Genomic DNA, 22,675 nt, shown 5'->3' on the forward strand with positions numbered 1-22,675 from the left:
GAACATGTTAATTACTGCAAGTATTGCAGTAGCGTAGGTCTGTCTCAAGCTTGCTCCCAAACATTACCAGCACAACTCGTTGATAAGATAAAGCGGAGGTTATTGCTTCCCACCACCTCTCAAAGCTTTGGCAATGTCTTGGAGAAGGGAAGTCAAGGTCAGAGTTTGTTTTTATTTTATTTTATTTTATTTTATTTTATTTTATTTTATTTTATTTTTAGGAGGGTCTTTCAAAGTGAGGGTCTTTGATTCGGACTGGGTAAGGATCACAGTGCAGCAGTCCAGAGCTGGTGGAAACAGCAAGGGGAGGACTTTGAAAGGAGAGATTATAGGAGTCATAGGGAATGAACTGTCAGGTTGATCCTTTCCATGGAAGAGCTGATGAGTCTTTCAGGAAGTTTCTGTAATGAGCAATCTAACCATTTGCCTGGGCTTGGAGACTCCTGAAAAAGAAGAAAGTCATACTAATGGAGACAGGAATTACACAAAGTCATTGTATTGTAGACGGTGAGGTGTGATTTCTGTTCTCAGTGTGTAAGCTGAATGTGGGCTACATGGTTTCAGTTCTCAGGTCTACTGAGATGTAACTTAATCTGGTAACAGATGAACTGAAGCATCTGATTTTTATTTACTGCTCCTTATATTTGTAGCTATTTGACACAAACAGCTTTTTACATTTCAGCATTGCTTTGCAATCATTTCTTAGTTTATTAGCCTATTTCTTGTGTTTGGAGAGAAAATTAAAATTGGAAAATTTCTCAAACAAATGCCCACCAACAATCACCACTGGAACCCTACAACAAGTCCTATAAACCCAGAGCGTGCAGCAGAAGGAGACTGAATATGTTTGATTATTTAAAACAACAGCCTGTCGTTTGGGGCAGTTAGTAAAAGATGACTACAGGTGACACCCTGGGTTCTGGGTACTTTCCAAGCAAGGAAAATCCTCTGAAGCAGGCAGAAAATTGCCATCTTTTAAAAGTTCCAGCTCTGTCTTCAGACCACTTGTGTCTTTTCCTTTGAGTTGGAAGCAGGGAAATTGTTTGAGATCTTTGTAATCTCCAATTCAGATTCTCTGTTAACACAGTTCCCACATAGGACATAAATTCCTTTAGATGCCTCTGACTTCCGTTTTCTCCTTCCGACACAGGACACGTGTTGGTAGTTGCAGTTTTGAGAAGCGCAGGAGGGTGTTCTGGGGCAATGAGCGATGCTTAGCTGGGAAGAGGCTGTCTAGGGGGTGAAGCACTGAGGATGCTTAACATTTGAAAGAAGTGTGAACACTGTATTTACATTTAAATTAAAATGGAAACTTTGTATGGTTCTGTTTCTGAAAGGTGTGCGTGGCGCATCTGCTGAGGTCTATTGTTTATTCATGCTGTAAATCCTTTGAAATGTGTTAAAATGCTTCCCACTCATTATAAAGCTCCTGCCACCCCTGGATTACGACTTTGATGTCACCAATCCTGCTTCAAAGGGTTCTTTCTGGGCTATTAATCACAGTTTAGCCTCTGAAGATATCGCCAGAGAAAACATTTGGACATCTTTGTGCTAGACTTGCTGAAACTTTGAAATCGTGAGCGTCTTGCATATGCACAAATTGCAGCACTTCCTTTCATTAACAACTTTTTATTTTGCTACAGAATCAAGTGACACTGTAGGTAAAAATGCAAACAAATCTCTTCACACACTTGGTTTGGGGGAAGAACAATCAGAGAAGTGGTGAAGGGTGTGTGGGGTAGTGAGCAGGCCATTCAGACTCTTCAAAGGTAAAAAGTGGGAGGAATCTGAGTAGCCAAGAGTTACCCTGTCATTTTTTCTCACCTTTCATAGTTTTTTTTAACTAGCCAGTGATCACACAGAGATTTGGTGAGATTTCCTGGTCTTTTCTTGCTCTCTCCTTTGAGACCTTTGTGAACAGTTCACAGCAAATAATAATAAAATACTACCTAATGTGAAATGAATAGTTGCCTTGCTCTAGTCCTGTGTTGACAGTGCTTTTTGTGAGTTGTCTTGTGGAATCCCCATAATAACTCTTATGGGAGGAAAACAGGTGGTACTCTTTTCTTGTTATGGACTAGGAGACTGAGGCTTTGAGAAGTCAACTTGTTCAAGGTCACGCTCCTGACAAATGCAAAGCCCTACAAAACTTCATTGACCCCCAGGACTCAGAAGCTGCTGTCTCCCACTACTGGGGGTGGCCAGGTTTCTCCTTATGTGCAGAGGGATTGATGGGGTTCAGGGCTCACTATCCCAAAATATGGCCCCTTGACCTATTGAATATTTTAAGCTGAAGGAATTTGAGAAAATGACAGACGCAGGAATGTCACTCTTAGCCCCCACCCCCTTCTCCCTTGAAGCAGGTCATAAAATCTAGGAAGGATTTTTCTGACCTCCTAAAGCAGGCTGTAAGACTCTCATGTAGGAGCTGCTCTTCCTACATCCACAGAAAAGAAGTGTCTTTATCTCTGCAGACACAAGGACACAGAGATGAATCTGAACAAACAGGCCTTGCTAAGTTTCATTAGTTTCTTACCATTAGATGATACTTTTTCCTATCATATTTCTTTACTACTCTCCTTTTTATTTCCTTATAAAGGCTCTAGTGTCAACTAAAACTTACATTAAGTAAATTTTTATGCTTTTCACTTAGCAATCTGTCCTTTGTTATAAGTGCCTCAACCGTGAACCTAGGATGGGTAGAGAAAAAGATATTTTTCCTCACCTGAAGGATCCTTACTGCCCGGTCTACTAATCAGTGTCTGTGTCCTCAACCCTCACAATGGTGTCTAACTTCTTTCTTGGGAAAACTTCCTTCGGCACCTTTTTTCTTCCATATTCTTCTCTTTCAATGATTAGCAGTGTCCCAGTTGGAGACTTTTTCTTGTTGTTGTAGTAAAAAATATATATATAACATGAAATCTCTCTTTTTTAAGTATACAATACAGTATCAAATATGTGCACAGTTTTGCACAGCAGATCTCTAGAATTTTTTCATATTATGCGACTAAAACTCAATACCCACTGAATAGCCGCTCCCACTTCCTCCTGCCCCCAGCCACTGACAGCTACCATTCTACTCTCTGCTTTTGTGAGTTTGACTACTTTAGATACCTCATGTAAATGGAATTGTGCAGTACTGTGTTCCTGTGACTGGCTTATTTCACTTAGCCTAATGTCCTCCAGGTTCATCCATGTTGTAGCATATGGCAGGATTTCCTTGTTTCTTTTTAAAGCTGGATATTCAATTGTATGTATATACCAAATGTTCTTTATCTATTTACCTGTTGATAGGCATTTAGTTTGTTTGCACTTCTTGTGAATAATGGTGCAATGAACACAGGAGTGCAAATATCTCTTCGAGATCTTGTTTTCAATTCTTTTAGGTAAATACTCAGAAGAGGGATTGCTGTATCATATGGTAGATCTATTTTTAATTTTTTGAGGAACGTTTATGCTACATTTTCCATAGCAGCTGCACCATTTTATATTCCCACCAATAGTGCAGAGGGTTCTAATTTCTCTATATCCTTTTCAGCACTTGTTTCTGTTTCTTTGATGATGACCATCTTAATTGGGATGAGGTAATATTTCTATTTTTGTTTGTTTTGAGACGGAGTCTTGCTCTGTAGACCAAGCTGGAGTGCAGTGGCACGATCTCGGCTCACTGCAACCTCTGCCTCCCAGGTTCAAGTGCTTCTCCTGCCTCAGCCTCCCGAGGAGCTGGGACCACAGGCGCCCGCCACCATGTCTGGCTAACTTTTGTATTTTTAGTAGAGACTGGGTTTCACCATATTGGCCAGGCTGGTCTCAAACTCCTGACCTTGTGATCCACCCGCCTCAGCCTCCCAAAGTGCTGGGATTACAGGCGTGAGCCACTGTGCCCAGCCAAGGATGAGGTAATATTTCGTCTCATTATAGTTTTTTTCATGTGGGTCCATGTGAAGAGACCACCAAACAGGCTTTGTGTGAGCAATAAAGCTTTTAATCACCTGGGTGCAGGCGGGCTGAGTCCGAAAAGAGAGTCAGCAAAGGGAGATAAGGGTGGGGCTGTTTTATAGGATTTGGGAAGGTAATGGAAAATTACAGTCAAAGGGGGTTGCTTTCTGGGTGGGCAGGGGTGGGGGTCACAAGGTGCTCAGTGGGGGAGCTTCTGAGCCAGGAGAAGGAAATTCACAGGGTTAATCACTTAGTTAAGGTGGGGCAGGAACAAATCACAATGGTGGAATGTCATCAGTTAAGGCGGGGCAGGGCCTTTTCACTTCTTTTGTGATTCTTCAGTTACTTCAGGCCATCTGGGTGTATACATGCAAGTCACAGGGGATGCGATGGCTTGGCTTGGGCTCAGAGGCCTGACATTCCTGCCTTCTTATATTAATAAGAAAAATAAAACAAAATAGTGTTGAAGTATTGGGGCGGCAAAAAGTTTTTGGGGGGGTGGTATGGAGAGAGAATGGGCGATGTTTCTCAGGGCTGCTTCAAGCGGGATTAGGGGTGGCGTGGGAACCTAGAGTGGGAGAGATTAAGCTGAAGGAAGATTTTGTGGTAAGGGGTGATATTGTGGGGTTGTTAGAAGAAACATTTGTCATGTAGAATTATTGGTGACAGCCTGGAAACGGTTTTGTATGAATTGAAAAACTAAATGGAATAAGAGAAGGAGAAAAACAGGTATAAAAGGTCTAAGAATTGGGAGGACCTAGGACATCTGATTAGAGAGTGCCTAAGGAGATTCAGCATAGTCTTGCCAGCAAAGATTATTTATTTACTTCAAGAGCTAAGAGTGGCAGTTTGGGGATAGCACGAGGAGATATCAGCTGTGATGGCTTGGAGAGACAGTGTAAACCGGCAGTGTCAACAAGAGCAGGGCATGTATGAGTAGTTGAGAATGGAGAATAGGAGTATTACTAAACAGAAAATAGTAGGGATGACAAGTTTTTTGGGGGCACATTCTAAGTTGGTCCGGTGTCTGGAATGAGACTGGGGCCTAATAAAAAGGAGCTGAAATGGACTGTACCTTGTAGCAGTCCGAGGACAGGCCTGAATTCTGAGAAGCAAAAGTGGTAAAAGTATTGTCCAGTCCTTTTTAAGTTGGTGGCTGAGCTTGGTGAGGTGTGTTTTTAAAAGACCTTTAGTCCATTCTATTTTTCCTGAAGATGGAGGACTGTAAGGGATATAAAGGTTTCACCGAATACTAAGAGCCTGAAAAACTGCTTGGCTGATTTGACTAATAAAGGCTGGTCTGTTATCAGACTGTATAGAGGTGGGAAGGCTAAACTGAGGAATTATGTCTGACAGAAGGTGTCAGGCCTCTGAGCCCAAGCCAAGCCATTGCATCCCCTGTGACTTGCACGTATACGCCCAGATGGCCTGAAGTAACTGAAGAATCACAAAAGAAGTGAATATGCCCTGCCCCACCTTAACTGATGACATTCCACCACAAAAGAAGTGTAAATGGCCGGTCCTTCCTTAAGTGATGACATTACCTTGTGAAAGTCCTTTTCCTGGCTCATCTTGGCTCAAAAAGCACCCCCACTGAGCACCTTGTGACCCCCACTCCTGCCCGCCAGAGAACAACCCCCCTTTGACTGTACTTTTCCTTTACCTACCCAAATCCTATAAAACAGCCCCACCCTTATCTCCCTTCACTGACTCTCTTTTCGGACTCAGCCCGCCAGCACCCAGGTGAAATAAACAGCCATGTTGCTCACACAAAGCCCGTTTGGTGGTCTCTTCACACGGACGCGCATGAGAGAAGGGAAGAAATGACTGCAGTGACCTTCTCAGACCCTGTAGGAAAGGCCTCTACCTATCCAGTGAAAGTGTCTCCCTAGACTAAGAGGTATTTTAGTTATCTGACTCAGGGCATGTTGAGTAAAGCTAATTTGCCAGTCCTGGGCGGGGGCAAATCCTTGAGCTTGATGTGTAGGGAAAGGAGGGGGCCTGAATAATCCCTGAGGAGTAGTAGAATAGCAGATGGAACACTGAGAAGTTATTTCCTTGAGGATAGATTTCTACGATGGAAAGGAAATGAGAGGTTCTAAGAGGCAGGCTAGTGGCTTGTACTATAGCATAGCCTGCCTTTGCTGGTGTGTGGCGATTAGGCCTGGTGGAACTGCCATCAATAAACTAAGTGTGATCAGGGTGAGAAACAGGGAAGAAGGAAATGTGGGGAAATGGGGTGAACATCAGGTGGATCAGAGAGATGCAGTCATGACAGTCAGGTGTGGTATCAGGAATAATGTGGGAGGCTGGATCGAAGTCTGGGCCAGGAACAATGGTAATTGTGGGAGACTCAACAAAGAGTGAGTACAGCTGAAGGAGCCGGGGAGCAGAAAGTATATGTGTCAGGTGTGAGGGAGAAAATAGATTTTGGAAATTATGAGAGCTGTAGAGAGTGAGTTGACCATAGTTTGTGATTTTGAGGGTCTCTAAAAGTATTAGGGCGGCAGCAGCAGCTGCATGGAGACATCATGGCCAGCCTAAAACAGTAAAGTCAAATTGTTTGGACAAAAAGGCTACAGGATGCGATCCTGGTCCTTGTGTAAGAATTCCGACTGCACAGCCCTGCACTTCGGCTGTGCGAGATGAAAAGGGTTGGGATGGGTCAGGGAGAGCTAGAGTGGGGGCAGTCGCTAAAGCTGTCTTCAAGGAACGGAAAGAGGAGTGGGGAAAGGATTTAGGATCTATGGGGTCAGCTAGGTTTCCTTTTGTGAGTTTATATAATGGTTTTGTTAGGATGGCAAAACCAGGTATCTAAAGGCAAAAGTATCCAACCATGCCCAGGAAGGAAAGGAGTTGTTGTTTTGTAGAAGGGGTTGGGGTATGAGAGATTAGTCGGACATGATTGGCAGGGAGAGCATGTGTGTTTTTATGGAGAATTATGACGAGGTAGGTAACAGATGGAGAAGAAATTTGAGCTTTGGGGGAGGATACCCGATATCCTTTGGAGAATAAATGCTGAAGAAGCAGAAGTGTGTCTTGTTGAGAGGATTCAAAGGAGGGGCTACAAAGAAGAAGGTCATCCATATATTGAATAAGGTGAGAAGTGAAGGGGTGAAAAGAAAGTCGATCATGAGAAGGAGCTTGGCTGAAGTAATGAGGGCTGTCCCTGAAAACTTGCGGCAGCACAGCCCAGGTAAGCGCTGGGACTGACGGGTGGCGGGGTCAGTCCAGGTAAAAGCAAAGAGAGGCTGGGACGAGGGGTGCAGGGGAATAGTGAAAAAGGCATCTTTAAGATCAAGAAAGGAATAGTGAGTTGTGGAGGAAGGTTTTGAGGACAAAAGAGTGTATGGGTTGGGCACCACAGGGTGGATAGGCAAAACAATTTGGTTGATAAGGCGCAGATCTTGAACTAATCTGTAAGACTTGTCTGGTTCTTGGACAGGTAAAATGGGGGAATGGTAAGAAGAGTTTATAGGCTTTAAAAGGCCATGCTGTAGCAGGCGAGTGATAACAGGCTTTAATCCTTTCAAAGCACGCTGTGGGATGGGATATGGGCATTGAGTGGGGTAAGGGTGATTAGGTTTTAATGAGATGGTAAGGGGTGCATGATCGGTCGCCAAGGAGGGAGTAGAGGTATTTTATACTTGTGGGTTAAGGTAGGGGAATATGAGAGGAAGACACGAAGGAGGCTTTGGGTTGGGGAGAAGGGCGGCAATGAGATGTGGCTGTAGTCCAGGAATAGTCAGGGAAGCAGATAATTTAGTGTCTCGGCCTAATAAGGGAACTGGGCAGGTGGGAATAACTAAAATGGAGTGCTTAAAAGAGTATTGTGTAAGTTGGCACCAGAGTTGGGAAATTTTAAAAGGTTTAGAAGCCTGGCTGTCAATACCAACAACAGTTATGGAGGCAAGGGAAACAGGCCCTTGAAAAGAAGGTAATGTGGAGTGGGTAGCCTCCATATTGATTAAGAAGGGGATGGGCTTACCTTCTACTGTGAGAGTTACCTGAAGCTTGGCGTCCATGATGGTTTAGGGGGCTTCCGAGGTGATCAGGCAGTGTCAGTCTTCAGCCCCTAAGCCGAGAAGATCTGGGAAGGAGTCAGTCAGAGAGCCTTGGGCCAGAGTTCCAGGGGCTCTGGGAGTGGCTGCCAGGTGAGTTGAACAGTCCAATTTCCGGTGGGGTCCCACACAGATGGGACACGGCTTAGGAGGAATCCCGGGCTGTGGGCATTCCTTGGCCCAGTGGCCAGATTTCCGGCATGTGTAGCAAGCTCCTGCGGGAGGAGGTTCTGGAGGAACGCCTGGCTGCTGCGGTTCAGGCGTTTGGTAGTTCTTGTGTGCTGGAGATGTGGCTGGGGTTTGTCTCACAGTGGAGGCAAGGAATTGAAACTTTTTTCTATTATCGTACACCTTGAAGGTGAGGTTAATTAAGTCCTGTTGTGGGGTTTGAGGGCCAGATTCTAATTTTTGGAGTTTTATTTAATGTCGGGAGCAGATTGGGTAATAAAATGTATATTGAGAATAAGACGGCCTTTTGACCTTATAGGGTCTACGGCTGTAAAGTGTCTCAGGGTTGCTGCCAAACAAGCCATGAACTGGGCTGGATTTTTATATTTGATGAAAAAGAGCCTAAACGCTATCTGATTTGGGACAAAGAAAAAGGAGCATTAACCTTGACTATGCCTTTAGCTCCAGCCACCTTTTTAAGAATAAATTGCTGGGCAGGTGGGGGAGGGCTAGTCACGGAACAAAACTGTAAGCCGGACCGGGTGTGAGGAGGGGAGGTGATCAAAGGATTATAGGGTGGAGGAGTGGAGGCTGAGGAAGAATTGGGACCTAGCTCAGCCTGGCGAGGTGGGGAGAGGTCAGATGGGTCTGTAGAAAAGGAAGATTAGAAAGACTCAGCGACGCTTGGGGTTGGGATTGAGGGGACAGGTAGGAGGGAAAGAAGGAAGATTTGGGACGACTTGCATTGAGCACAGAGACTAGGAAGGGACTGATGTGTAAAAGAAAGCCTGGATGTCAGGCACCTCAGACCATTTGCCCATTTTACGACAAGAATTATTTAGATCTTGTAGGATGGAAAAATTGAAAGTGCCATTTTCCAGCTATTTGGAACTACTGTCGAGTTTGTATTGGGGTCAAGAGGCATTGCAGAAGAAAATAAGATGCTTAGATTTTAGGTCAGGTGAGAGTTGAAGAGGTTTTAAGTTCTTGAGAACACAGGCTAAGGGAGAAGAAGAAGGAATGGAGGGTGGAACGTCACCCATAGTGAAGGAGGCAAACCTAGAGAGAAGAGAGCGCAGAGATACGAGGTTGGGGTACTTGCCCCTTCTCCAGAGAAGGGGTAGAGACACAGAGAGAAGGGGTTGAGGGGTACTTGCCCCTCCCCTAGAAAAGCAGGACTTGCTGCTAAGGGTGAAGGAGAAGGGGTTGAGGGGTACTTGCCCCTCCGAAAAGCAGGACTTGCTGCTAAGGGTGAAGGAGAAGGGGTTGAGGGGTACTTGCCCCTCCCCCAGAAAAGCAGGACTTGCTGCTAAGGGTGAAGGAGAAGGGGTTGAGGGGTACTTGCCCCTCCCCCAGAAAAGCAGGACTTGCCGCTAAGGGTGAAGGAACAAGGCAGGCATCCCTGTGTGGTCTGACACCTTTGAAACCTGGGTGAATAATCAGGGAGGCGTCCCTGCAGTGATTAAACACCAAGGGAAGGCTGCCTTCCCTAGTCCGTGACTGGCGCCAGAGTTTTGGGTCCACGGATAAAATGTGTCTCCTTTGTCTCTACCAGAAAATGAAAGGAATTGAAATTAAGGGAAGGGAGAGATTGAAGAGTGGAAAGGAGAAAGTGGTTGAGGGATAGTGAGAGAGGTTGGAGAAGAGCGTAAGAAGAGGCCGCTTACTGGATTTAAAATTGGTGAGATGTTCTTTGGGCTGGTTGGTCTGAGGACCTGAGGTCGTAGGTGAATCTTTCTCACAGAGTAAAGAACAGGAAGACAGGGGATTGATCTCCTAAGGGAGGTCCCCTGATCCCCGGTTTTGGCACCAAATTTAATGTGTGTCCATGTGAAGAGACCACCAAACAGGCTTTGTGTGAGCAATAAAGCTTTTAATCACCTGGGTGAAGGCGGGCTGAGTCCGATAAGAGAGTCAGCAAAGGGAGATAGGGGTAGGGCCGTTTTATAGGATTTAGGAAGGTAATGAAAAATTACAGTCAAAGGGGGTTGTTCTCTGATGGGCAGGGGCGGGGGTCACAAGGTGCTCAGTAGGGGAGCTTCTGAGCCAGGAGAAGGAAATTCACAGGGTTAATCACTCAGTTAAGGTGGGGCAGGAACAAATCACAATGGTGGAATGTCATCAGTTAAGGTGGGGCAGGGCCTTTTCACTTCTTTTGTGATTCTTCAGGTACTTCAGGCCATCTGGGTGTATACGTGCAAGTCACAGGGGATGCGATGGCTTGGCTTGGGAGGCCTAACAATTTTGATTTTCATTTCCCTAATGTTTAGTGATACTGAGTATCTCTTCATATACCTGTTAGCCATTTGTATGCCTTCTTTGGTGATATGTGTAGTCAAGTCTGTATTTAAATTGGTTTTTTTTTGGGCTAGGCGTGGTGGTTCACGCCTGTAATCCCAGCACTTTGGGAGGCCGAGGCAGGTGGATCATGAGGTCAGGAGATCGAGTCCATCCTGGCTAACATGGTGAAACCCTGTCTCTACTAAAAATACAAAAAATTAGCCAGGCGTGGTGGCAGGCGCCTGTAGTCCCAGCTACTCAGGAGGCTGAGGCAGGAGAATGGTGTGAACCCAGGAAGTGGAGCTTGCAGTGAGCTGAGATCGTGCCACCGCACTCCAGCCTGGGCAACAGAGTGAGACTCTGCCTCAAAAATAATAATAATAGTAAAAATAATAAAATATTGTTTTTGTTATTTGGCTTTTTTACTATTGAGTTGTAGGAGTTCCTTATATATTTTACGTGTTAATCCTTTATTAGCTATATAGTTTGAAAATAGTTTCTCCTATTCCATAGCTTATTTCTACAATCCGTTGATTGTTTCCTTGGTTGAGTAGAAGTTCTAGTTTTGTGTAGTCTCATTGTCTATATTTGCTTTTATAGCCTATGTTTTGGTTTCATATCCAAAAAAATTGTTGCCAAGACTAATGTTATGAAGCTTTTCTCCTATGTTTTCTTCTGGGAGTTTTATAGTTTCAGTTGTCTTTTTTGAGATGGAGTCTCACTCTGTCGCCCAGGCTGGAATGCAGTGGCGCAATCCCTGTTCACTGCAAGCGCCACCTCCCAGGTTCACGCCATTCTCCTGCCTCAGCCTCCTGAGTAGCTGGGACCACAGGAGCCCACCACCACGCCCTGCTCATTTTTTGTATTTTTAGTAGAGGCGGGGTTTAACCATGTTAGCCAGGATGGTCTCGATCTCCTGACTTTGTGATCCACGTGCGTCAGCTTCCCAAAGTGCTGGGATTACAGGCGTGAGCCACCATTCCTGGCTATAGTTTCAATTCTTGCATTTTAATCTTCAATCCATTTTGATTTTATTTTTGTGTATGGTGTAAGGTAACAGTTAAATTTTATTCTTTTGCATGTGGATATTCACTTTTCCTAACACTGTTTGTTGAAGAGATTATTTTACCCCATTGTATACTCTTGGTGATTTTATCAAAGATCATTTGATCATGCATCCGTTGTGTGTTTATTTCTGGGCACTCTGTTTTGAATTCAGGAAATGTGAGTACTCCAGGTTTATTCTTTTTCTCACTGTTGTTTTGGCTATTCTGGGTCCTTTGTGGTTCTATATGAATTTTAGGATATTTTTTCTATCTGCAAAAGATGCCATTGGGACTTAATAGGGATTACACTGAATCTGTAGAATGCTTGGGGTAGTATGAACATTTTAACAATATCAAGTCTTCCAACCCATGAACAGTGATGTCCATCAGTTTATTTGTGCCTTCTTTAATTTCTCCCAGCAATGTTTTGTAGTTTTTGATATAAAAGTCTTTTGCCTCCTTGATTCAATTTATTCCTATTGTATTTTGATGCTGTTTTAAATGGAATTATTTCCTTAATTTCTTCTTTGAATAGTTCATTTTTAGTGTATAAAAATGCAACTGAATTAGCTGGGATTGGTGGCGCATTCCTGTAATCCCAGCTACTCGGGAGGCTAGGTCATGAGAATCACTTGAATCTGGGAGGTGGAGGTTGCAGTGAGCTGAGATCACACCACTGCACTTCAGCCAGGGCGACAGAGTGAGACTTTGTCTGAAAAAACAACAACAACAACAAACTGATTTTTGGGTGTTGGTTTTTTTTTTTTTTTTTTTGAGACAGAGTCTCTCTCTGTCCCAGGCTTGAGTGCACTGGTGTGATCTCGGTTCACTGCAACCTCTGCCTCCTGGGTTCAAGCAATTCTCCTGCCTCAGCCTCCAGAGTAGCTGGGATTACAGGCGCCTGCCACCACGCCTGGCTAATTTTTGTATTTTCAGTAGAGATGGGGATTTCACTCTGTTTGGCTTGGCTGGTCTCGAACTTGTGATCTTGTGATGCACCCGCCTTGGCCTCCCAAAGTGCTGGGATTACAGGCATGAGCCACTGCGTCCAGGCTGAGTGTTGGTTTTGTATCAGCAATTTTGCTAAAGTTAGTTCTAACATTTATTAGTTCTAACACTTCTTTAAATGTGGAATCTTTAGGGTTTTCTACATATAAGATCATGAACGGAGATTAATTTTACTTCTTCCTTTCTGATGTGGATGCCTTTTATTTCTTTTTCTTACCTAATTGCCCCAGCTAAGACTTCCAGTACTATAATATATTGAGTAGAAGTGGTGAGTATGTGAATCCTTGTCTTGTTTTTGATCGCGTGGAAAAAGCTTTCAATTTTTCACTGTTTGGTATGATGTTAGTGTTACTGGAGAGGGATCCCAATCCAGATCCCAAGAGAGAGTTCCTGGATCTTGCACAAGAAAGAATTTGGGATGAGTTCATAGAGTAAAGTGAAAGCAAGTTGATTAGGAAAGTAAAGGAATAAAAGAACGGCTGCTCCATAGGCAGAGCAGCCCCAAGGGCTGCTGGTTTCCCATTTTTATGGTTATTTCTTGATTATATGTTTAATAAGGGATAGATTTGTCATGAGTTTTCTGGGAAAAGGGTGGGCGATTCCCGGAACTGAGGGGTCTTCCACCTTTTAGACCATATAGGGTAACTTCCTGATGTTGCCATGCATTTGTTGTCATGGAGATGGTGGGAGTGTCTTTTAGCATGCTAATTCATTATAATTAGCATATAATGAACAATGAGGATGACCAGAGGTCACTTGCATTGCCATCTTGGTTTTGGTGAGATTTGGCCAGCCTTTTCTTTTTTTAACTGCAACCTGTTTTATCAGCAAGGTCTTTATGATCTGTATTTTATGCCAACCTCCTATCTCATCCTGTGACTAAGAATGCCTAACCTCCTGGGAATGCAGCCCAGTAGGTCTCAGCCTTATTTTTACCCAGCCCCTATTCAAGATGGACTTGCTCTGGTTCAAATGCCTCTGACGTTTCACTGTGGGATTTTCATAAATGGCCATTATTATATTGAAGTAATTTCCTTTTATTTCTTTTTTTTGTGGACATATATTTTTATTTCTCTTTGGTAAATATCTGGAAGTGTTATTGCTGAGCTATATGAATTTATGCTTACTTTATAAGGAATTTTCCACCTGATTTCAACAGTAGCTCTAATATTTTGTATTCCTATCAGCAATGAAGGTTCCAGTTGTTCGTAATACTTGCTAACACATGATATTATCTGCCTTTTTTATTTTAGCCATAATAGCAGGTATGTAGAGCTGTATCATCGTGGTTTTTATTTCTACTTCCCTAATGACTAAGTTAAAGTTATATCATGTGCTTATTTGTCCTTTGAGTATATTCCTCAGTGAAGTTTCTGTTCAAATATATTGCCCATTTATTAATTGATTGTCCCTCTTCTTGTTGTTTAGTAGGAGGTGTTCTTCTTTTTTTTTTTTTTATTATGCTTGAAGTTCTAGGGAACATGTGCACAACATGCAGGTCTGTTACATGGTTTACATGTGCTATGTTGGTGTGCTGCACCCATTAACTCATCATTTACATTAGGTATATCTCCTAATGCTGTCCCTCCCCACCTCCCCCCACCCCATGACAGGCCCTGGTGTGTGATGTTCCCCACTCTGCATCCAAGTGTTCTCATTGTTGAATTCCCACCTATGAGTGAGAACATGCAGTGTTTGGTTTTCTGTCCTTGTGATAGTTTGATCAGAATGATGGTTTCCAGCTTCATCCATGTCCCTACAAAGGACATGAACTCATCCTTTTTTATGGCTGCATAGTATTCCATGGTGTATATGTGCCACATTTTCTTAATCCAGTCTATCACTGATGGACATTTGGGTTGGTTCCAAGTCTTTGCTATTGTGAATAGTGCCACAGTAAACATACGTGTGCATGTGTCTTTATGGCAGCATGATTTATAATCCTTTGGGTATATGCCCAGTAATGGGATGGCTGGGTCAAGTGGTATTTCTAGCTCTAGATCCTTGAGGAATCGCCACACTGTCTTCCACAACGGTTGAACTAGTTTACAGTCCCACCAACAGTGTAAAAGTGTTCCTATTTCTCCACATCCTCTCCAGCACCTGTTGCTTCCTGACTTTTTAATGATTGCCATTCTAACTGGTGTGAGATGGTATCTCATTGTGGTTTTGATTTGCATTTCTCTGATGGCCAGTGATGATGAGCATTTTTTCATGTGTTTTTTGGCTGCATAAATGTCTTCTTTTGAGAAGTGTCTGTTCATATCCTTCACCCACTTTTTGATGGGGTTGTTTGATTTTTTCTTGAAAATTTAAGTTCTTTATAGATTCTGGATATTAGCCCTTTGTTAGATGGGTAGATTGTAAAAGTTTTCTCCTGTTCTGTAAGTTGCCTGTTCACTCTGATGGTAGTTTCTTTTGCTGTGCAGAAGCTCTTTAGTTTAATTAGATCCCATTTGTCAATTTTGGCTTTTGTTGCCATTGCTTTTGGTGTTTTAGACATGAAGTCCTTGCCCATGCCTATGTCCTGAATGGTATTGCTTAGGTTTTCTTCTAGGGTTTTTATGGTTTTAGGTCTAATATTTAAGTCTTTAATCCATCTTGAATTAATTTTTGTATAAGGTGAATTTCGTTTTATTTCTAATTTGTTCAGTGAATTTAATAATTTTGTTCTTTATTTTTGCTTCTAAAATGAATATAAATTCAATTTATGTTACAAATTATTTTAAACTTAATGTAATTATTATAATTTATATCATCAAAGTTTCAAAATTTTCCAAATTTTAAAAATTCAGAGCAGATTATTTTGAAAATTCAGAAAAACACAAGGACACAAAGGGAAAAATTACTCATGATCCTATTCCTGAAGTTTTCCTTTAATTTATGTTCTTTGTGGTCTCTTTCTCAGGTAATTTGGCCCAGACAAGAGCTAGGATAACAGTGGCCTCAAGATCTTTGCCTCCACATTTCAGTGCTGGAAAAGCCAAGGTGAGTAACAGATTTGCACCAAATATGGTATGGACTGGCAGGTACTCTTGACCCAGGGATAATCTTAGAGTGGGCAGCATTAGTTCCCTTCAAGCAGCCCTCTGCCTGGGCAGTCTAGTAGAGAGATTAAAGGCATTTAGGAAATTAGGGGTTAGGAAATTGGAAACATGGAATCCTTAGAATCCTGATTCTCAGAAAGAGCACTTAAGAACAATGCTACCTGAAAAAATCCAGTCTATCTAAGTAAAGATAAAGCATTTCTCTGAAATTACCAGCAAGCTAGTGGACCAAATGGAATCAGGGAGGAAAGAAACTACAGTGTTTCCTATTGCTTTCCTTTGCCCTCTGAAAAATGAGTTGTACACTCATCTGTGCAAAGGAGTTATTAGAAGGGTTAAAAAATATCCAGCTGTAAAATATGTCTTTAACTGTTCTATCCTTCCAGTTAAAGTTTAACAAGAGTCTTAAGGACTGCTTGGTTAATATTCATTGTAAGTGCTAACAGAGAAACACAGTTATCTTGAAGGTGTTGGAGTAAAGGGTGGTCACATTTCTGAATTTTCTTAACTTTTGGTTTACACTGAAAATTTATTTAATAAAGAATAAACAATTTGGCCACACATTAATACTGTTAAATAGTATTCCAAAATTGATACAGATATACATATTTATACCTACTTTGCTTGAGAATAAAAGACTTATTTGCAGAGTAGGAACTCAAATCATTTTTTGTTAAATATAATTTTTGTACCAATATTGCTATTGTAATACCTTACATTTCAACCTTGCTACTTCACAGCAAGACATTAGTACTATCTGGGCCTCTAGAAGAGATTTACACAGGAGTTTCAGTGGTTCTGATGGCCTCTTGATAGCGCATGTAAAATTTTATCTATATTTAATACAGTTGGTTCTCATTATTTGTAAAACTTGTGCTCTCTAAAGTTGCTGCAAACTCTGAATCAGCAAATACTGAACCATTGCTTCTAGGAGGAAATACAGGGTCAATACTTAGTCCACAATATTTTTGTGAAGTGATCAATGCATAACCTCATTTTACACATGTTTCTGTTAAAAGACACCTTATTTAATATATGTTTATTCTAAATAATTATAGTCAGTATTTTAAAATATAAAACAGTATGTCAATTGCAGCATTTGTGTCATTGAACTCACAATCAACAGCACTGTAACACATGCCTGAACAATAAGTATTTTCTCCATGAGGCATATCACAACCTTCTTGTGCTTAGAAACACTAGACAGCACCACACTTGCGGGGATACATTTTTTTAAATTTTTTTTTTGAGGCAGAGTTTCACTCTTATTGCCCAGGCTGGAGTGCAATGGCGTGATCTTGGCTCATCACAACCTCTGCCTCCTGAGTTCAAGTGATTCTCCTGCCTCAGCCTCCCGAGTAGCTGGGATTACAGGCATGCATCACCTCGCCCAGCTAATTTTGTATTTTTAGTAGAGACGGGGTTTCTCCGTGTTGGTCAGGCTGGTCTCGAACTCCTGACCTCAGGTGATCCGCCCACCTGGGCCTCCCCAAGTGCTGGATTACAGGCACTCACCACCACACCTGGCCCATTTTTTTTTTTTTTTAAGACAAGGTCTCACTCTATTGTCCAGGCTGGAGTGTAGTGGCGTGATCATAGCTCACTGTAACCTTGAATTTCTGGCTTCAAGGATCCTTCCACCTCAGCCTCCAGAATAGCTAGGACTATAGGTGGGCACCACCATACCTGGCTAATTAAAAAAATTTTTTTTTTTGTAGAAATGAGGTCTTGCTATGTTGTTCATGCTGGTCTCGAACTTCTGGCCTAAAGTGATCCTTCTGCCTTGGCCTCCCTAAGTGCTGGGTTTGCAGGTGTGAGCCACCACACCCACCCTGGGTTGGGGAGGGGTCGGAGGCAGCATTTTAAACAGCAAAATTACCAATGAAAAATCACAAAAATGCAAAAAAAAAAATGTGGTACTTAAACAGACCTCAAAAAGGACACTTGTTTATGAGAGCTGAAATAAGAAGGCAGAGCATCATCCTCTTTGACATCAGCTGGAAATGCGTGCATCAGGGGACTGAGCATTTCTGTGAATGACCATGAGAGCATTGCAGATACTGACTTTGGGTTACAAATCAATTTTAGCAAGTAGGCAAATCCTCAGATAATGAAGATGGATTGTTTATGTGGTTTTTTTGGAGCCACGGCTTCCACCAGTTCTAAAAGGGATTATGACACAGAAACATTAAAGAACCCCATGTCATATTTCCTGTCAACCCACATTCCTCTCCTTTCCTCTGTTTGATTTTTGACTACTGGACTAAGGCATATCCCCTGCCTTCCACACCCATGGTACCAGCACAGTGTTGCCTCCCTCCCTGTACTATCTACCATGGCTCAGACCCTGCCCACATGAAAAGTGTGCCTTCTAGTGTGTGGCATATATTTACGTAATTAATAATAATGTGTATGGGTCTGATGAAAATGACTAAAGATTTGTTTTCACTTAGAAAATGAGTTGAAAATTCTAATTAAGGCATCAAAAATATGAAGTGCAGTAATAGCAATAAAAAATGAAACAAAACCAACTCCAGTTACTATCTGACTTATCCAAGGTAAAATTACAGAAGTGGCCCTGGATAAAGCTGGGCTTTATAAATGTGGGGGAAAAGTAATACTGTTTCCTCACTCGTCAAAAGGTTTATGGCTGAGACCTCTATAACAAAAAACAGATTAACAAGAGAAAAGCATACAAATTTACTTAATATAAGTTTTAGATGACATGAGAGCCATCAGATATGAAGACCCAAAGAAACAGGCAAATCTGTGTATTTTTATGGTCAGTTGTGCAGAATTATGACTGAAAAACAAAAGTGTATGATTTAGTGGTAATAAACTGGGGCTTACTTAGCAAGGACTGTTTGCTCAGATTCTTCTTGGTGTCCCTATATGACATTCCTTACCTCTGGGTATTCCTTACCTCAGGTCAGGACATCCGTCACATGAGGGTCTTCAGGGGAGAAGGGAGGGAGAATGGCAGAGAGTGACCTTCCTAGGTATTCTGGCCTGCTTCAGAGAAGAGCTGTGGGAAGGTGAGAGTGGCCTTCCTGCTTCTGCTTTTTGAATGCCTAAGTCCCATGTTTGGGGATAGCATGTCCTTAATTCTGTCACCTCCAACACATGGAGCAGCACTGCATAGAGCCAGTTTTCAATGTGTCTTGCTTTCTACTCAGTACTCTAAAGATGTTTGAGATCAGTGGTGCTGTAGGGTTTTTTTTCTTCTTCTTAAGGGATAGATATATCACTTGATAGCAATAAAAATTCTTCTAAAGAGGCTTTGTCAAGAAGATAATAAATATGAACACTTCTGAGGCTTCAGGATGCAAATAGTGAGCATGTACTAAGAACAGGAGGAAATTCTTCAGTTTTCATTTATTGCCAAAATCTAGATGGTTTATGGGATTCTTTGGAGTCTATATCTTTATCCAAGAGTAAATTTAGTTGGCAAATGAGGCAAATCTTACTGATACCATGCTTTCAGACTTTTATTTTATAAGTTATATAAACCACAGCCAGTGTTGTAACGACCCAGTGGGTTCATCTTGGCTCTTAGACAGAGCCAATTGATCAAGATGGGAATCGCAATAGAGAAAGAGTAATTCACACAATGCTGGCTGTACAGGAGACCAGAGTTTTATTATTACTGAAATCAGTCTCCTCGAGTAGTCAAGGATTGGAGTTTTGAAGGATACTTTGGTAGGTAGAGGGCAAGTCAATCAGGAGTTCTGATTGGTAAGGTCAGAGATGAAATAATAGGGAGTTGAAGCTGTCCTCTGGTGCTGAGTCAGTTTCTGGGTTGGGGCTATAACACCAGATGAGTCAGTTTATTGATCTGAGTGGTGCCAGCTGATCCATCGAGTCCAGGGTCTGTAAAATATCTCAAGCCCTGATCTTAGGTCTTACAATACTGATGTTATCCCCAGGAGCAATTTGTGGGGGTTTAGAGTCTTGCAGCCTCCAGCTGCTTGACTCCTATACCATAATTTCTAATCTTGTGGCTAATTTGTTAGTCTTGCAAAGGCAGCCTAGTCCCCAGGCAGGAAGGGGATTTGTTTTGGGAAAGGGCTATTATTGTCTTTGTTTCAAAGCTAAACTATATACCAAGTTCCTCCTGAAGTTAGTTCGGCCTACACTCAGGAATGAACAAGGACAGCTTGGAGGTTAGAAGCAAGATGGAGTCAGTTACGTTAGATCTCTTTCACTGTAATAATTGTCTCAGTTACAATTTTTGCAAAGGTAGTTTCAGTCCCTTTCTTTGGGTTTTGTAACACCTTATTCTTCAGGTGTGGGCTCTGAAGATGGAAAAATGATGAAGACCTCCCTAACATCTTCCTGCTGAACAGGGGGCATAGTGGGGTTAGGTATTGACCTCAAGGTAAGAGGAGTAGAACTGCTTTGCAGCTGTCTGCACATGCTCATAGGTGCCTGGTTGGGGTTTCAAGGCTTACATGACAAGGGTGTTAGTATTGTCATCTATAGTTTTAATGCAGGATTTATAGAACAGCATACTATAAGGTAAATAATGCATTCTGGGATAAGCAGTGCAATTCCAAGTCTTAAAAGTAAAGATTTGAAAGCATTAGTTTGGGGACTTGTAGCCTACAGATTATTTAGAATTTAATCCAAATTGCAGAAAATAATAAAAACTCAAGAACAACTAACAACAGGTGTATGATAGCTTTTTTTTTTGAAGTATAATTTTTCTCTCACTAGTCCCCAGTTTTATTAAAGACAAATCATAGTAGGTCAAATTTACTTGCAAAATAAATTTTAGCCCTATTGTGCTTGACTTGATTATTTGCATAAAGTCCAGTAGGAATAATTATTTGCCATATAGGCTCTTTTAAAACTGGCTTTGCTGAAACTTTGTTCTATAAGGAATCTCAGATTGTACTTTTAAAGCCTTGAAGCTCAGTCACAGATTTATCTATGCCTGCAAATACCTGTATGAGTTGAGTGAATTTTCCTCCTCTGAAGGTCCTAAGATAACTTGGTGCTCCTGAGCCTGTCAGAAGGTGACATTCTTTATTTAGTACGGGTCAGGAACCCAGTACAGGGACTGTGTAGACAAGGTATGAGGCCAGCTTTCCCTTTATTGGCTCTATAAGTCAACTTTGATTATTTAAAGAAAGCATGCCATTCCAGTCAAAGCCTTGGTAAAATAACCAGTTTCTCCGATTGTGTCCTGTTACTAAAGAAATGAGATTCTTATTGCAGTTATGCAAAAAACTAGACTGCAATAAGCTGAGAATACTCACAAATAGTTTCTAAATTCTGGAGGAATTAGGTAGAGAGAAAGCAATATGCTCCAAATTTCATTCATGCGAGTATACTTTACTCAATTGCTAAATGTTCTAAATCGCTCAAAAGAAAAAGTTTTCTTGGCTGGGCGCAGTGGCTCGTGCCTGTAATCCCAACACTTTGGGAGGCTGAGGTGGGCGGATCACCTGAGGTCAGGAATTTGAGATCAGCCTGACCAACATGGAGAAACCCCATCTCTACTAAAAATACAAAATTAGCTGGGCATGGTGGTGCATGCCTGTAATCCTAGCTACTCGGGAGGCTGAGGCAGGAGAATTGCTTGAACCTGGGAGGCGGAGGTTGCGATGAGCCAAGATCACCCCATTGCACTCTAGCCTGGGTGACAAGAGCAAAACTGTCTCAAAAAAAAAAACAAAAAACAAAAAGTTTTCTTGACTCTGAAAAGCAAAAGCATTAGCAATGTTTATCACATCGGCTCTCCATGAGTCCTAGAAGTTTGTTTTGTTTCCTCTATTCCAATAACACAATTTCTATGTTATTAGAGACCTGCATTCAAGAGAACCCATCAGAGCCCTATATCTGATTATAAACTGCCTTCTGAAAAGGATCAAAACAAGACAATTGTCTGGGGATGACAAAAGTCTTAGGACAGCCACTATTAAAGCTACAATTGACTAGGAATTTTGGTTACTTCTGTGGCATACAAAAATTTTACATAATGATTAAAAGGCTTAATATACATTAAATTATATCAGAATTATAGAAGCTTCCTATAATTTTGGAACACATACAAATAACATATTTATAAAAATACAGTCCAAGGAAAGCCAAACATAATTTCATATTTGACAATGTTTCCTGTGTGATTTTTATATAAAATAAGCAAATACATTATTTTTGCACTTTAGGGGACCTAATATCTAAAAGATTAATTGGATCAGAAAAAGACATACTTTATAATTTGATTTTGGAAAGTTTGTCACATATAAAACATTTACAACACTGGATATCACTAAATAGAATCCCAGGTCACCATAAGTCATTCATTTAGCCAAAATGATAACCCAGAAGTTTTAAAAAGGAAAATAGCTTTACTCTGATAGAGAGGAGACTCAGCTTTCTAGACAACGAGATCCAATGAAGACAGCATGAGGCCAGCCGAATCTGTCTCTTCTCTCTCCCCTCCCTTTTTTTCGTAGTTTACTCAAAAGGCAAGCAAGATTTGTTTTAATTGTCTCTTAATATTACATAAAAATCTTTTTCAAAAGAGAAAACTAAGTTTCAAGTTTGCTTTAGGGCATCTTTAATGCTAAAGCTAGTTTTTAATAAAATTTTATAAATTTATGCAGTTTTAATTAGTTTGACCATAAGGTAAGATTTTCATAAACTTTTTATAACTCTTTACAATTTTCTGTTAAACAGATCAATTTTTTTTAAAAGAAAACCCTGTTATTCAGACACATGGGCTCAGATTCTGGCTCCACATCAATGTGCTTTTATTTTAATGTTCGAGCTACAGAAAGATACTAAACAATTCCCTTCAACTCTTAGCCAACTTGCTGCTTCTCACAGAACTTCCTTTACCAGATCAACCCTTCACAAACCTTTCCAACTTGCCTAAACCTTCAGTTTTGTCCCTTTACTCTTTTAGGTTAAGACATTGTTTAAAACCTTCTGAACTAGACAAAATTACATTCCCTTTAACAAAAACCATATTCCCATGCCTTCTTATAATTTCGCACCAAAACCACATTCTACTTTCCTTCTATACCTTGCACCTTGCATGTAAAACTCTTTTTCCAGTGGACTCAAGTACGTGTTACACTGTTAACTTTTAGCATCTTTCATTTTTGGTGAAAAG

At 41.5% G+C, this 22,675-nt stretch overlaps 1 protein-coding gene across 2 annotated transcripts in view; it reads left to right on the top strand.

The window, feature by feature from the left end:
* Positions 1-22,675, top strand: part of MYO3B (myosin IIIB) — a 503,395-nt gene that overhangs the window by 270,723 nt on the left and 209,997 nt on the right. For both annotated transcript variants that reach the window (XM_003254238.4, XM_003254240.4), the window contains exon 23: positions 15,411-15,490. In XM_003254238.4, the coding sequence (XP_003254286.2) occupies positions 15,411-15,490 (80 nt within the window). The remainder of the gene's footprint in view (positions 1-15,410; positions 15,491-22,675) is intronic.

The sequence above is a fragment of the Nomascus leucogenys genome, chromosome 22a (assembly GCF_006542625.1).
Source record: "Nomascus leucogenys isolate Asia chromosome 22a, Asia_NLE_v1, whole genome shotgun sequence".
In the NCBI taxonomy this organism is placed as follows: Eukaryota; Metazoa; Chordata; class Mammalia; order Primates; family Hylobatidae; genus Nomascus; species Nomascus leucogenys.